General features: G+C 41.8%; 2 protein-coding genes across 2 annotated transcripts in view; both read right to left on the bottom strand.

The window, feature by feature from the left end:
• LOC142492361 (perilipin-2-like) overlaps positions 1–16248 on the bottom strand; it is a 45062-nt gene that overhangs the window by 15527 nt on the left and 13287 nt on the right. The window lies entirely within an intron of this gene.
• Positions 11023–15996, bottom strand: LOC142492369 (perilipin-2-like). The gene is made up of 8 exons (XM_075595017.1): positions 15883–15996; positions 15309–15350; positions 14901–15096; positions 14124–14206; positions 13618–13870; positions 12985–13169; positions 12541–12675; positions 11023–12095 (listed from the first exon to the last, which is right to left on the bottom strand). Exons 2-8 carry the CDS (start codon positions 15333–15335, stop codon positions 11718–11720), a joined length of 1257 nt encoding a protein of 418 aa, XP_075451132.1. The 5' UTR covers positions 15336–15350; positions 15883–15996; the 3' UTR covers positions 11023–11717.

The raw sequence follows: 16248 nt of genomic DNA on the forward strand, positions 1-16248 counted from the left end.
GTTGAAAGTAAGTATGTTGAATAGAAAATAATTTTCTCATAGAATGTTAGTGAAATAAGGTGATTGAGTGATGCCACATGTGATTGAGTGATGTCACATGTGCTTGAGTGATGTCACAGAGGAACAGTGTTAACCTGAAACAGTAAAAGCAATATTAGCTGTATAAAATATGTGATAAAAAATCACTGGCACTCCAATAGAAATTCAATAATGAATAGGTGCATGTCCCATATAAATAATAAAAGTATACATTACCGCATAGCAGCAAAAAGGGAGACAGCACTCAGGTGAATGAAAATAAATGTATTAAATACAGCACATAACTCCAACGTTTCGATCCCACAGGGGGATCTTCCTCAGGGTGGTGCAGCTGTATAAAATAGGTATAGTTTAGTCTCTCTGTTACTCAGGAGCTTACAAGCAAGTTAAAGCCTCCTTTTAAGGCACCATGACACATGCAATATATTATCTGCAAAAGATCATTTCACAAATAAAACATTTGTATTTCTTGATTCATTTGTATACTTTCAAATATGTAATATAGAGGTCATTATAACACATATAACACACTGATAGTTTATCGAACCAGTCATCTTCAAGCTGCTGTATTTAGCTGAAAGTTTTGACTCTGAACGAATGGCAGATAGGAAGTCCTGCGCTCCTCAGCTCTCACACACACAAGCAGAAATAGGTACAATAAATTAAGGGCAGTACATCTTCTTTTAAAGCAGCAATCACTGTCCCCATCCTCTCCCCCCTACCCCCCACCCCCCTGAAATGAACCTTTCCTCTGCCAAAAGAGCTGGAGGCCTTGTGACTGGATACACACATCTGCACCCTGCAGCAGACTCCCCCGGGAAGCTTTTCACGCACTGACACTTGTTATCTCCGATTGTGATGATTTCACGGGCCCAGAAAACGAAGGACATGAAACGTAACGCAAGCCAGATTTCAAATTCCTTTGTCTTATTTATTAAGCATAGGATTAGGATTTTTATACAGGAAAACAGAGGGGTTTGGTAAGAGGCGTAACATAGGTGTAACCTGGGTGTGGCTTGGGCGTGGCTTTGATTAGAGGCGTGATTTGGGGGCAGGACATATTAGTGGCATGATTTTGGGACGTGATTCTCCCAATACAGACACTGTCTGAATACATAGCTTATTCATTGTCTGTTATCAAAAGAGACCTTGAATCTCTAGCAACTAAATTATACGATTCTGCCTCTCTAAAAGAACCAGTCTTATTGTTTACTGACTAAAACAGCAGGAAACTGACAATATAAATAGTATAAAAAGTATCTTAGCAATATCCTGAGCAGAAAGAGGAAATGTAACTTGGCAGAAGCTGAATACATTAGAAATTATTTTTCAGCAAAAGGCTGACTATAGAATCTTAACTAGTTATGAACAGACAAAATGGATGGCTTAACACAAGTGCAGATTCTGGCCTGACCTACTGGTCCTAACACCCCCCAAATTATTTTTGTTAGCTTACCTGAACCAGGGAGTCCTTTGGATCTAATTCAGTGATCTCCCATCCCGGAGATATTTGTAAGTTTTTATGTGCTGATTTTGACACAAACAAAACTACAAATATGGGCAGGGGTTATGAATAAAAAGTAGCAATGTCATCTTCCAATGACGTAGCAACCTTTTACTGGACACCGGAGCAGACCTGACCTGGCTTGTCTCCAGGGAACCAGGGGTTCAGGTAAGTAAAACAAAATAAAACATAGTGAAAATTTGTACAGTACCTGCTACATACTGTAGGTACAGTTGAAGAGTATGTCAAGGTTTTTAACTTACACAGCTCTATATTAGCACTTTATTCCCACTCTTTGATATGCATAGTTATACTGTTAAGCAAAGTATAACTCCATATAACTACAGCTAAGACCCTCTAACCCAGGGGTGGTCAAAATACGTACCTTCTCTCCTGAGCCCTTCTCTGCGGCCTGCCCTCTCTCCAAACCTCTCTTGTCTCACGTGACGGCGGAAGCTGCAAGAGCGACGGAGGCAAGAGAGTGGCTGCAGCATGCTTAAGGCCACGCTTATAGTCCAGCGACGCGACCGATGATGTCACCAGTCGCCGTCGCCATTGCAAAAGTTATATTTTAAGTTTAGGTGACGTCGCTGGTTACAAGGCCAGTGATGTCACAAAAGGGGGAGGGCAGAGACATGGAGAAGCTCCTGATCGGCTGCAAGGGGAGACCGTCGCCGAAAAAAATCAAATATCAGTGACTACCAGATTTTTGGTAGCACTGTCGCTCCATCGCCGTCGCGTGCACTATAAGCGCCGCTGACGACGACGGCAACAATGCATTTGTTTTCACGCGACGGTCGCATCGCCAGCACTATAAGCGCAGCCTAAAATGGAATGCCCCACACCGGAATTTTGGCAACTTCTGTAATCACTGCGTGGGTGGGCTCATTCTGTCGCACCCGTGCACCACAACAACCCACACTAGAGGTAGGACACCGGGGGGCAGAGGGAGGCCTGTGGGGGAGGGGGGAAAGAGAGAAGCGACAGACAAGGGGTAGGGGGCGGGACAAAAGAGTGAGCAAGAAGTGGGGGAAGAGTGAGAGATAAGCGGGGATGAAGAGTGAGGGGGGAAGAAGAGAGGGGGAGAAGAAGAAGAGAGAAAGGGGGATACGAGTAAGAAAAGGGTGGGAGAAAAGAATAAGGGGTGAGAAGAGAAAGGGGGGAGAAGAGTGAGAGAGGAGGGGGGAGAAGAGTGAGAGAGGAGGGGGGAGAAGAGTGAGAGAGGAGGGGGGAGAAGAGTGAGAGAGAAGGGGAGAGAAGAGTGAGAGAGGAGGGGGGAGAAGAGTGAGAGAGAAGGGGAGAGAAGAGTGAGAGAGAAGGGGTTGAGAAGGGGATAAAGAGTGAGAGAGAAGGGAGGAGAAGCGTGAAAGAGAGAGATGAGGGGGAGTAGAGTGAAATAAATGTACAATATACAGTATATATATACACACATACATACAGTTGTGTGAAAAAGAAAGTACACCTTCTTTGAATTCTATGATTTTACATATCAGGACATAATAACAATCATCTGTTTCTTAGCAGGTCTTAAAATTATGTAAATACAACCTCAGATGAACAACAACACATGACATATTACACCGTGTCAGTCATGATTTATTTAACAAAAATAAAGCCAAAATGGAGAAGCTATGTGTGAAAAACTAAGTACACCCATACTGCTTCCATAGGAATTAAGATGCCAAGTAGCAGACAGGTGCTGCTAATCAAATGCCCTTGATTAATTGATCATCAGCAAATGTGACCACCTCTATAAAAGCTGAAGTTTTAGCAGTTTGCTGGTCTGGAGCATTCAGGTGTGTGTTAACACAATGTCAAGGAGGAAAGACATCAGCAATGATCTTAGAGAAGCAATTGTTGCTGCCCATCAATCTGGGAAGGGTTATAAGGCCATTTCCAAACAAATTAAAGTCCATCATTCTACAGTGAGAAAGATTATTCAAAAGTGGAAAACATTCAAGACAGTTGCCAATCTTCCCAGGAGTGGACGTCCCAGCAAATTCACCCCAAGGTCAGACCGTGCAATGCTCAGAGAAATTGCAAAAAACCCAAGTTACATCTCAGACTCTACAGGCCTCAGTTAGCATGTTAAATGTTAAATGTTAAAGTTCATGACAGTACAATTAGAAAAAGACTGAACAAGTATGGTCTGTTTGGAAGGGTTGCCAGGAGAAAGCCTCTTCTCTCTAAAAAGAACATGGCAGCACGGCAGTTTGCAAAGTTGCATCTGAACAAACCACAAGACTTCTGGAACAATGTCCTTTGGACAGACGAGACCAAAGTGGAGATGTTTGGCCATAATGCACAGCGCCACGTTTGGCGAAAACCAAACACAGCATATCAGCACAAACACCTTATACCAACTGTCAAGCACTGTGGTGGATGGGTGATGATTTGGGCTTTTTTTGCAGCCACAGGACCTGGGAACCTTGCAGTCATTGAGTCGACCATGAACTCCTCTGTATACCAAAGTATTCTAGAGTCAAATGTAAGGCCATCATTCCGACAGCTAAAACTTGGCCAAAATTGGGTCATGGAACAGGACAATGATCCCAAGCACACCAGCAAATCTACAACAGAATGGCTGAAAAAGAAAAAAATCAAGGTGTTGCAATGGTCCAGTCAAAGTTCAGGCCTCAACCCGATTGAAATGCTATGGCTGGACAATAAGAGAGCTGTGCATAAACAAATGCCCACAAACCTCAATGAACTGGAGCAACGTTGTAAATAAGAATGGGCCAAAATTCCTCCACAATGATGTGAGACTGATAAAGTCATACAGAAAACGATTACTTCAAGTTATTGCTGCTAAAGGTGGTTCGACAAGCTATTGAATCATAAGGTATATTTAGTTTTTCACACATTTACTTCACCATTTTGGCTTTATTTTTTAAAAATAAATCATGACACGGTGTAATATGTCATGTGTTGTTGTTCATCTGAGGTTGTATTTACCTAATTTTACGACCTGCTAAGGATTACATGATTGTTATGTCCTGATATGTAAAACCATAGAATTCAAAGAGGGTGTACTTTCTTTTTCACACCACTGTATATCCTTTGCATGTTGCATTGTTTAACTAAGCTGCTAACAAAAAGCACCGATCTTTTAGATTCAAGTTACATTATTAAATGAGCAGTTTGTCGCATATCTTTTGGTCAGTTTCCAATGTAAACATGAGGATGCATTTTTGAACAATATACCCAATAACCTTTCACTAGTAGGTATTTGCGTTCAATCCTAGCAAAAGTGCAAAGGCAACTGCAACTCATTCATCATTGTTCGAGATACGCACAACACACAAATGCTTGCTCGACCCACACCTCTTCTTTGCTCCATGCTGTTTCCTCTCTCCTTGGCCCCACCCTCAGGCTTTTGACACCCAACCCTTGCTTGCCTAGTGATGTCTGGAAAATGTCACAAGAGCTTTCGCACTCAAATGAAGTTCACCAAACCGTATATGATTTTGGAAATGAACGATTATCACCCACACATGGGTGCAGGACTGGTTTATCTAGTCCAAGTTTTAGGGCTTTCCTTTCCACAACAGAATAAAATGACTCAAAGTCCTTGGATTATTTGAGAAAAATGTAATAAAGCATCTGCATTTAAAATTTCTTCCAAAATAGAAATATTGTGTTATTGCCTAGTCAAAAAAGAAGTGTGTGCTTATTTCACAGAGTTTGAAAGATCTTACTCTTGTTTTTCTAATGCTATCCTTAGTGGAAAGGGCAGGGAATAAATGCAATTATGATAGTCCTTTACGGTTTACACCTCACCGCCACAACCTCAGGCAAAGACTCTGTCAACTCCAGATGTAGATCGGAAAACCCAGGGGGGGTTTCCGGCAATGCCGTGAGGAAATCCGCACAAGACGTCAGATGTACAGATGTACAGAGGTGTCCTGTTTGTTTTCCCGCTACGCATTGCGGTTTCCAGAGCCTGTGGCTTTTGACCAAAATGTCCGTGTTATATGCGGGATAAGTGTTTAGGATACAAATCCAAATGGCAGTGGTCAGCAAGATGGATGCATATAGTAACAATTGATATACATATCTCGTGATTAAAAAGCGAAATAATGCTGAGAGAGATATTGGACCCAGTGCAATAGAAAACAACGAGACTTCAATAATTCATAATTGTCCATAAGGTGGAGACAAATACCTGCATAAGCATAAAGCAGTCTCGTGCAGTACTCCACCAGACAGAGTGTCTCACCTGTAGCACTGTTTCTGGTCAGCAACTCCCCCTGTATGATGGGGGAGAAACAATACTCACATACAGCCACTTCTTGTGTGTGCGTGCATCACGCAGTGGGGTATAAGCATTTTCACTACTCTTTTTTTTAATACTGGGATTGTGTGTTAATTCTCATTTCTTAGATTCATATTTTACATAAATCCTTTAGCGCTGATTTTTATATATATATATATATATATATATATATATATATATATATATATATATATCAGGTAGACAGTGGACATTTATCATTTTTATTTTATCACTACATGTAGTTCACTGTTACATATTTGAATTGATACCCTATTTCCAAGAATTATCATTAAAATTGACGTATTAACAATCATGACTCATGTCACTGGTATGATTATCCATGGACATTTGAATGCTTTGCTACCTTGGATCTATTTCTCCTTTTGGAAAAAAGTGAGGGGTACAGTGGCCTGTACTCCAAAGAAAATTCACTTAAATGCACACTACCTATATTTAAAATGTAACCTTTAATATCAAATACTTAAAACATATATTACCAAAGGAAAATGTGATAACATTTAAAAATAAATAAAATAAAGTAACTCGTGCAACCAGGCAGTCTCTAATGTTTAAATGCTCCAATGTGTCATTAAAACTGGAGAATGAGAGGCTGCTAAAGTGCACGCAGCCGGAGTGAGCAACCAAGCCCACCACTTCACTAGTTAGCCTAATAGAATAGTGAATGTCGTAGTGGCCATTAATACCATATGTTATATCTTGTTATTGGCAGTATAACCTTCTAGTCAGGTCTTAACCACACCAGGAATCCTTGCCTAGCCACTACACTGATTTTTATATATTGGCTAATCTAGTGAACGGCTGACAAGTACTGTATTAAAACCGCCCCATGAAAGGGGCTGACATCATCAACACGCGTCCAACGCGCGTTTCCCTCCTACTACGGAGCTTCCTCAGGGACAAAATTTGCATTAGGACTGAACCGAACGCTATTTAAACCCTGCGGTCCCCATGGTAACGTAATCGGCGTCCAGTTACCGCGCATGCGCAATAGAGCGCAAGCGCAACTGCTAAGAAACATAACGGACCAACCTTTCAACACTGATTGGCAGGGTGCTGCGATTAAACCTCCCCAGTAGTGGTAGTGGCGGAGGGATTGCCAAGACTCTTAAATATGTCTCATACTGCTCGATTATCGGAGCGAAGGTCAAGGGACTAGTGCGCATGCGCAAAGTGCCGTGCTTCCCCACTGACTATCAGGGAACACTTGCGCAGTGTAGGCAGCTGGATGGGGCTAGTGCACATACGTGACCAAATAGACATATTCTCTCTGACAACGATATAAACGTAACAAGCTTGAACAGGGGCTTATTTGTAGCATCAATGCGCATGTGTGGGCAAAGTTATTACAAGGTTCATGCCCACACACCAATGCGCATGTGCAAACAAAGATAAACAGATTCCCCTAATTACTAAGCATCCTCAATACCGGATAATAGAGAACAGAGGCAGTAGTAGCACCCCAGAGTTGAACATCAGATATGTGCAGCAGTTAGCCCTAAGTTAGGTGCAGAGACATCATTAAATACAGTACTAATTTTAATGATAAATAAAATAAGCAGAAACGCACACATTTTAGAAAAATCAAATTTGTCGTAATGAATTATGTGTGTGAATCAATAACACATTTTTAACGAACCCAATACTGAAGATAGACTGGGTTCATAATTAGGTAATATAGTCACTAGTTTGAGTGAATGAATAAACATTAATAATATCAGTTTATACAAAACCATGGTAAGCTAACACGACATAGCGGAAGAATAGCTCTGTGATACATAACAAAGATAATTGTTACAGTCAATTTTGACAGTCAGATAGATAACGCGGTAAGAGATACGAATAAAGTAGTATAGATATCTCTATCAGTGCGTGGGAAGTACCACACGGCAGACGTATACGGGGGATCAGATAAAAGGAGTGAAGGTAAATCCTTCATTAAGTCCATTCGGACTCCTTGTCCTTAGTTTGTAGATCCACTCAGCTTCAATTCTCAAGAGCATCTGATCTACATTACCCCCTCGTACTGGGAACCTGAGCTGATAGATGCCCTTGAATTTAAGGCTGTCAACATCTCCGTCATGAAATTGTGTAACGTGTCTCGCGACTGGCGTTTCAGCGGAGTGTTTCACAGAATTTACATGCTCGAGTATACGCCTGCGTAGTTGTCTTGTGGTCTTGCCAACGTACCTCTTCCCACATTTGCATGTGAGAAGGTATATAACATTAGTGGTACGACAATTAATAAAACTGTCTATGTTATTCTGCTGTGTACTGTCATTATTCTCAAAGGACTTGGCTAGAGTGACATATTTACAAGCCTTACAGCCCTGACACCGATACATCCCTTTGATGGGGCTAATCCACATTTCCAACCTGGCGTGCTGATGGTGACTATGCACCAATCTATCACGCACATTTTTAGATCTCCTGCTGGTGATTGTCGGTCTCTGGCCAATCACCTTCACTAGATCGACATCTGATGAGAGCAGGTGCCAGTGTCGGGCAAAGATTCTTTTTATAGCCCACCACCGTTTGTTATATGTGCCGATGCATCTAATGATGTTATCCTTGCTCTTAGGTGTATTGGAGGATAGGAGAGAGTCTCTATCACTATGAAGTGCTCTGTGATAGGCTCTATTGAGTGTTTTCATTTTATACCCACGATTCAGGAACCATTCTCGTAGTTCCTTGGATTGTGTGATGAATTGCTGAATTGTAGAGCAATTCCTGCATAGGCGGAGATATTGCCCAGTGGGGATGCCAGTGATGAGACTAGGCGGATGTTGACTTTGTGCCAATAACAAACTATTAGTAGCAGTACTCTTCCTGTAAACTTTGGTTTGAATATTGCGGTCGCTATCCACATAAATATTCAGATCCAGGAAGGTGATGGATGTGGTGCTAAAATCAGTTGTTAGTCTCAGGTTCAGTGTGTTATTGTTAAGATGTTCCACGAACCGAAGTAAAAGATTTTGAGGGCCATCCCATAACAATAGGATATCATCTATGTATCTGATCCATAATAAGATATGGTCAGTATACATAGATAACTCCTCATTGAACACATGGACAAATTCCAACTCTGGGGTGCTACTACTGCCCTGTTCTCTGTTATCCGGTATTGAGGATGCTTAGTAATTAGGGGAATCTGTTTATCTTTGTTTGCACATGCGCATTGGTGTGTGGGCATGAGCCTTGTAATAACTTTGCCCACACATGCGCATTGATGCTACAAATAAGCCCCTGTTCAAGCTTGTTACGTTTATATCGGTGTCAGAGAGAATATGTCTATTTGGTCACGTATGCGCACTAGCCCCATCCAGCTGCCTACACTGCGCAAGTGTTCCCTGATAGTCAGTGGGGAAGCACGGCACTTTGCGCATGCGCACTAGTCCCTTGACCTTCGCTGCGATAATCGAGCAGTATGAGACATATTTAAGAGTCTTGGCAATCCTTCCGCCACTACCACTACTGGGGAGGTTTAATCGCAGCACCCTGCCAATCAGTGTTGAAAGGTTGGTCCGTTATGTTTCTTAGCAGTTGCGCTTGCGCTCTATTGCACATGCGCGGTAACTGGACGCCGATTACGTTGCCATGGGGACCGCAGGGTTTAAATAGCGTTCAGTTCAGTCCTAATGCAAATTTTGTCCCTGAGGAAGCTCCGTAGTAGGAGGGAAACGCGCGTTGGACGCGTGTTGATGATGTCAGCCCCTTTCATGGGGCTGTTTTAATACAGTACTTGTCAGCCGTTCACTAGATTAGCCAATATATAAAAATCAGTGTAGTGGCTAGGCAAGGATTCCTGGTGTGGTTAAGACCTGACTAGGAGGTTATACTGCCAATAACAAGATATAACATGATATTAATGGCCACTGCGACATTCACTATTCTATTAGGCTAACTAGTGAAGTGGTGGGCTTGGTTGCTCACTCCGGCTGCGTGCACTTTAGCAGCCTCTCATTCTCCAGTTTTAATGACACATTGGAGCATTTAAACATTAGAGACTGCCTGGTTGCACGAGTTACTTTATTTTATTTATTTTTAAATGTTAAAACATATATTACCAAAAGAAAATGTGATAAGTATTTGATATTAAAGGTTAAGTTTTAAATATAGGTAGTGTGCATTTAAGTGAATTTTCTTTGGAGTACAGGCCACTGTACCCCTCACTTTTTTCTGATTCACTTCAGTTCACAGTTGCACCTACTTTCATTATCAATTGAATTTATTATCATCATTATTTTTTCTACACAATTAGTATGGTTTAGTCGATCACTCCCCAATCCCTCCTCATTTCTCCTTTTGGCATCACTTATTGTAACACAAACGCAGACAAGAAAAACCCTTGTCCTAGAGATCTTACAAAGTGGAATGTTTGGAGACTTTGTACTTCCCTTTAGCAGGTAAGTATCTCTTAGTGATTGTTATAAGAAACAAGAATTGGACACAACAGTTTCACCATAGCTGTTCAGCTGCCAATGGACACTGTGAGGTAGGTGATATGAGTTCAGAATAGGGTTAAGGTTATGTAAAGATGTTTAGGGTACCACAGGTTAGCAGGGCAAGGTTTAGAGTAAGGTGATAGCTGCAGCCAGTAGTGCCATGTCCCTCTGGCATTAAAATGTTCTAGACAGGAAGCAACTGGATGTGGGACAGTAATCATGAGTCTAGGCCACTAGTGGTCAACTTTTTGAGCAGAGGCACCACTGATCTTAAACCTCACTCATCCCCTACACATCAAACTCACCATTTCTCTCTCCTCTCACTCCCCCCGCCCCACATCCGCTTGGTGAATCAGAACAGTAGTCTCCCTCATAACAGCTGCTCAAATTACACTGTGCACCATTTGGCAACGAGTCTCCTCTATGCTAAAGGTATATGCCTTATGCAGAGGGCACATGGTATTTTCTGGCATCAAAAGCGACTCCTCCCCTAAGCTGCTTAATGTAAATGCACTGATTTAGTACAGCAAGAGGAGCAGGACAGTATTGGAAGCTCCAAGCCGATGTGAGACAGCCACATTTAAAGGATCTGGATATTAGGCTCATGTTATGAACCACTGTACATGATCTTAATGGAAGAAACATGCTCTTAATTCAGGATCTCGTCAGGTACTTTATATAAACTACTAGCAATAGGACAAGTCAGGCAACAATTTGTCTAAATCACATGAACAAGTTGATTAATGCTGAAATATTTTATTGCAAATACAAAAATGTGATGGCTGGATAAGTGAACATTGTGATTCTGGCATATACAATTTGTACAGATTATACTCGGATGAATGTCAGCACACCTTCACTGAACCCCCTGATGAGAAATATTTATAATAGAAAATAAAATATAGCATTACCAGTACGTTGAGGCACTCACTTTCAGGTCAGAATAAAGCGAAGGGCTTAGGCTGTACATTTCCCCCATTAGAGTACTTGGATCAAAATGAAAAATGCAATGCCTCAAAGACTTGGAGAACCAGAGTAGCCCTGAACACACTGCCACTTCTACTAATGACAACCATATTATAATACGGTAAAGTACACTAATGCCATCAGACTCCTGTAATCTTTGAAGAATTTGACACCTTGATAAAGATTTATACCAATGTAAATAGTGTGGGAAAAAACATGCTCTAAACAGCAAAGAGCAATGCAGAGTTTAAACTAAGCTTGCATTGGCAATAAGGATTCAAGCAATCTCAATCCTTTCAGGAAGATAGCGCTTAAAAAAAAAAAAATAATTCAGGCATACATTGCAGTTCATATGGAAGGGGCATTTAGGATCACAATGAGAACCGATTTCTTTTTAAGTGCAAACAGTGACTCAAGGCCTAGTGTTTAAGTTAGTGACTTGGAGGAAAACCATGATTTAGGGTTCAATTCAGTCTTCCTGGCTGGAAGCTTCTGCTCCTTCACATTTGTGCACCCCATGCGGAGACCCAGCCAACTGGGGGTAAAAAGGACCAACCATCCAGTTTAGTGGTGTGTTGTGGACTAGATAATCCATTACATCATCCAGAGAAGCCTTCATTTCTTGGAGCTGCCCTCTGCTGGTGGTCAGGAGGCTGTCAGACACTTCTCTGAAGGAGGAGGCAGAGTGGAAGTTTTGGTAAATATCTCCAGCCATTGCACTAATACTATGAGCTTTGTCTTGGATGTTCTGTGGCAAGCCTTGCATGCTGGATACCAGGGAGAGACATGTGGTCTGAAGCTGCTGAGACATGTTCTGGGCAATTGCTAGTGTACGAGATTCAATGTGCTGTGGGAGGGAAAAAGCCACAATAGAACAGTTAGTCCCCTGTACACCAAGATTCAACTGAAACATTTCTATTAAAATACTGTCAATTAAAGCACAAGAGCCACTGTTCTTGCAATCTTGGCTCATTAAAATGCACTTCAATTCAACCTAATCAATAATTGGCAAGTACTTTTAATATTGGCAAATGTTTCATGGGTTGAAAATGCTAGTGCTTGTTAATGTTACACAACAAATGCAGTGCTCAGTACTACAGAGACATGTCAGACAGGAGACATTATATTGGACAATGCAGTGTGTTCTTAGAGTTGAAGTTCAAAAGTTAAATTTGGCCAGCCAAACATTTCTATGGCTGTACACTATAGCCCCCCCCCCCCCCCACAAAGAATGTAAGGATTGGTCAGCATTGCTCCTGAGCACCTTTCAAATGCAGAAACACCATATTTACCTCAGTACTTTGAGCCTCATCAGTAGCAGACTGTCCTGTGCTGCTCTTCCATTCCACCCATGAGTTGTAGAGTTGCTCTTGAGCATTGTGCATCTTCTGGTTGGCACTGTCCATGTTCTTCCTTGCATACTCGATCTAGAAACAGAAGCACAACATGTGAGGCTTTGGACCACAAGGTACAAGTTCAGTTATCTGAAGATTAGGGGCAGTCTTTGCTTTGACCAAGAATAGTTGCAGCTTTATAATGGTGCCATTTGTAGATTGCCAGAGACTGGCACAAAAGAGAAAAAGTTTAAATTGCCTGGCAAAGTTCTGCTTTAAAGAAATACCATTGGAGAAAGATCTGTTAACACTAAAAGTCTACGATCATACATGTCTGCCCACCTCAGCCACTGGTTTTACTGAATTGGCTAGGAACGGAGACACTGAAATTCTTGCACCTACCAGGTCAACTGTGTGATGTAGCTGAGAAATTGCTTCCTGGCTTCTGCATTTGACGTCCTTGACCCGAGTCAGCGTTTGCTGGTAGGCCCGCTTGCGAAGTTTTGAAGACAGTGACCCCAATCTGATGTAGTAGTTGGGCTGCTCTGCTCCCACTTCAAACCCTTCAATATTTGTGGCTTCCTTGGCTAACAAAAAGGATTACATTTAGGGTTAAGTTTGGAGTTTTCAATGTTTTATATTTAACCGTGCAGGGGTGCCCCCAGTAATCGCTACATCATGGCCAAATGAGGTTTTGCAACTGTCAGCATGACATGATCTGTCCAGTGACTGAATGGAGAAGACCGAGAGGCTGTGTGCCCCCCAGTCATGTGACAGCACTGCCAAGGGGGCCATGGCACTGACCCTCAAAAGGGTTAAGATTGTGATCTGGATTTAGACACTGGTACATGGGTCAGTATATAGTACCGCTACCCATTTCAGTACTTATATATAAGTTAATTAGGTACAGTCCAGGAGAAGGCCAATTGCAAAAGCTCTGTAGATGGAGGGTATCAGAAGTAATCACACCGTTTTACATGTTGCTGGAATCTGGCTATAACCAAAACAAAGACTGAGCAGGTTGAAAGTACTTACCCAATTCTTCCTCCGTCAGCGGCAGGTATTGATCCAACAGAGTCTCAGACTTGGTCAGTGCAGTATCAACTCCGCTGCTCACCATCTGCACAACACTGCTTCCCAGGACGGTGTTAATGCCGCCATTCACAACAGCCTTTGTCATTTCCACACTTCCATGGACAGCACCTTTTGTTTTATCAACTACCCCTGTAATGCTGTGCATCACTGTGTCTTTGGCACCAGCCACTGCATCAGATGCATTGGAGACCATCTACAAAAGAGGTAGAGATTGCAAGGCAAGTGACAGATCATGTGAGGTGACCTTTATCCCTCATGTCAAAATGGCCCTATTGCCCCCAAAAAATTAAAAAAAAAAAAAAATGTACCAGAACAAAATCGGCAACACGCCACAGCCACCAGGGAGTGACAATATATGAAAACCAACTGCACTAGACATACATGATCTTTTGCACCTCATTTGTCATTTTAAATTTGCCAAAAAGTTTTAATGCTCATTGACTTACCTCATCACTAGGTTGATACAGAATAGGCAGCTTCTCTTCAATTTTATCCAGGCCCATGCAAGCATAGTTGTCGGCAATTGCAACTAGGAGAAAAAAGTCCTTAGTCTGATATTGATGGCACAACTACATTATATAGAAGAATGATCGCAAGATAGCCAGATCCATTATCAAAGGAAGCAGGGGAAATGCATCAAGTACACCACACACACACACACACACACTGAAGAATGCCATAAGGTAGTAAATAAAAAGCATTCAGTAATTCAATTAAGTCAGGCATTGCAACCAGCAGCAATTGATATTTTACGCAAAGCTTGCAGCCTATTAAGTCACTAAAAATAGTTGGGTTACTATTTATCTTAGGCCACATTGCAAGTCTGAAACTTATTACACATTCCCAAAACTCAGGCCAACAATAGAGTCCTAAAATGATTACACTACTACCCTATCTGGCTCACTTCCCTACACCATGAGGCAACCTCAGATTATTTTAAGGAAGCTGCAGTGTCAGTTCTGGAAAAACATTTGTAATTAATTTATTTAAAACTGGGAACAGATTGTGGATTTCACATTGCCAGGAATAATTTGTGCATATAAAATCCATCAAGTGCGAGAGTACCATTAACTTGCAGAAGTCTAAAGAACCTTAGTAACCTTATTTTGTTCAGGGAGGGAACACTGATGTGTGGGATAATGACACCAGGTTCACCATACAGAACAAACATGTCAGCAGTTCACACAACATGACACTAGTCTCACAGACAAGGGCAAACTTACTTTGAGGCTCCAGTTTCTGTATGATGGGAATAGCACTGGTGATGGCCACTGAAGTGATGGTCTTCACACTCTTCTCTGCCACATCACATACAGATTTTAAGTAAGGATGGTTGTCTTTGGTGTTGACATAAGCAGAAGACACCATATTGTAGGTGGAGCTCACCAATGGCAGGTTAACCAACCTGGCCACCACATTCTAGGAACAGAAGGATGGAAACACAATGAAACAAAGCTGCATGCAGTGGGATGTTCCGTTTAAAATGGAACTAATGCCAAGCTTCAGTACAAATGCTCATTAGACAAGCAGTCTTTCTGGGGTCATTATGATAAACCAGAAAGGGCGAGGAAACTATAACAAAATACAAGACAAAGAAAGGGAATACATCACCCAAGACACAATGCACCTACCTGCTGTTGCTCCACTACTGCAGTCATCTTGTCACGTTTGATCTGAAGACAAAATAAAACCAACATTAGATCTCACCAAGAGCACAGATCATATAACTACTGAGATTGTTGAGAGCAAATGCAGACATGTACTGAACCCCAGATCTGAGACACATGGGGCTGGGACTAGGGATAAAGGAGATACTGCAGCCCCCAGGTTTATATATTTACATTATGGTAATGCATATATAGCTCCCACCCAAAACTAATGTTCATGCACTACTGCTGATCTGTATTTAATACAGTGAATATAGCTTTAGAGAGTTCATAGCAAATATTACACCAGGGCTATTTAGGATCTCTGAAAATAAATAAAAAGTCTTTAAAGTGTTTGTTTTAGATGTGCAGAATTACTACATGGAAGCAACATATAACGGCAAACAGATACTCAGGGAAAGAAAAGTCCAAGCTAATGAGACTGCGGCTTAATAAAGGAAAGGATCCGGAGTCATCAAAATGTTAAAACGGACGTGCCAAGAAACCGCAGCCAAGCTGTAAAAGTGCCGCCCCCGAGACCAGCAAAGTATTCACTCACCGATAAGCACAGACTAATAGACTCCTCCGCACACGTTCACGTTCCACTCTCCGAACACTGACTGCAGCACAGCTCTGAGCGCGGGTATTTATACCCCGCAGGCCACGCCCTCCTGCTCCCGCGAGACACTCTCCTGAGTCTGACAGATCTTCCCTGTTATCAGCTGGTTACTTAGACTCCACTGAACTGTTGTGCTGTCTGTGTTATCTTTATACTGGGGGAAGGGAGATGCTTATAACATATATTCTTTCTTGGCGTGTCCTCAACTTTTCATCAATCAGCCCCTTGACAATTTTAGGACTGAAGAAATTTTTTTTTTTTATTTTGACTTTTAAACTGTGCCTCAATATATAAAAGACTTTGTAA

Source organism: Ascaphus truei, chromosome 1 (genome assembly GCF_040206685.1).
Source record: "Ascaphus truei isolate aAscTru1 chromosome 1, aAscTru1.hap1, whole genome shotgun sequence".
Classification (NCBI taxonomy): domain Eukaryota; kingdom Metazoa; phylum Chordata; class Amphibia; order Anura; family Ascaphidae; genus Ascaphus; species Ascaphus truei.

Coding starts and splice junctions, on each gene's coding strand:
- LOC142492369 (XM_075595017.1), bottom strand. CDS start 15,335: ATGACTGCAGTAGTGGAGCAACAGCAG. Junction 13,170..13,617: donor GCTGACGGAGGAAGAATTGG/GTAAGTACTTTC, acceptor CCTTTTTGTTAG/CCAAGGAAGCCACAAATATT. Junction 12,096..12,540: donor ATGAGGCTCAAAGTACTGAG/GTAAATATGGTG, acceptor TCCCTCCCACAG/CACATTGAATCTCGTACACT.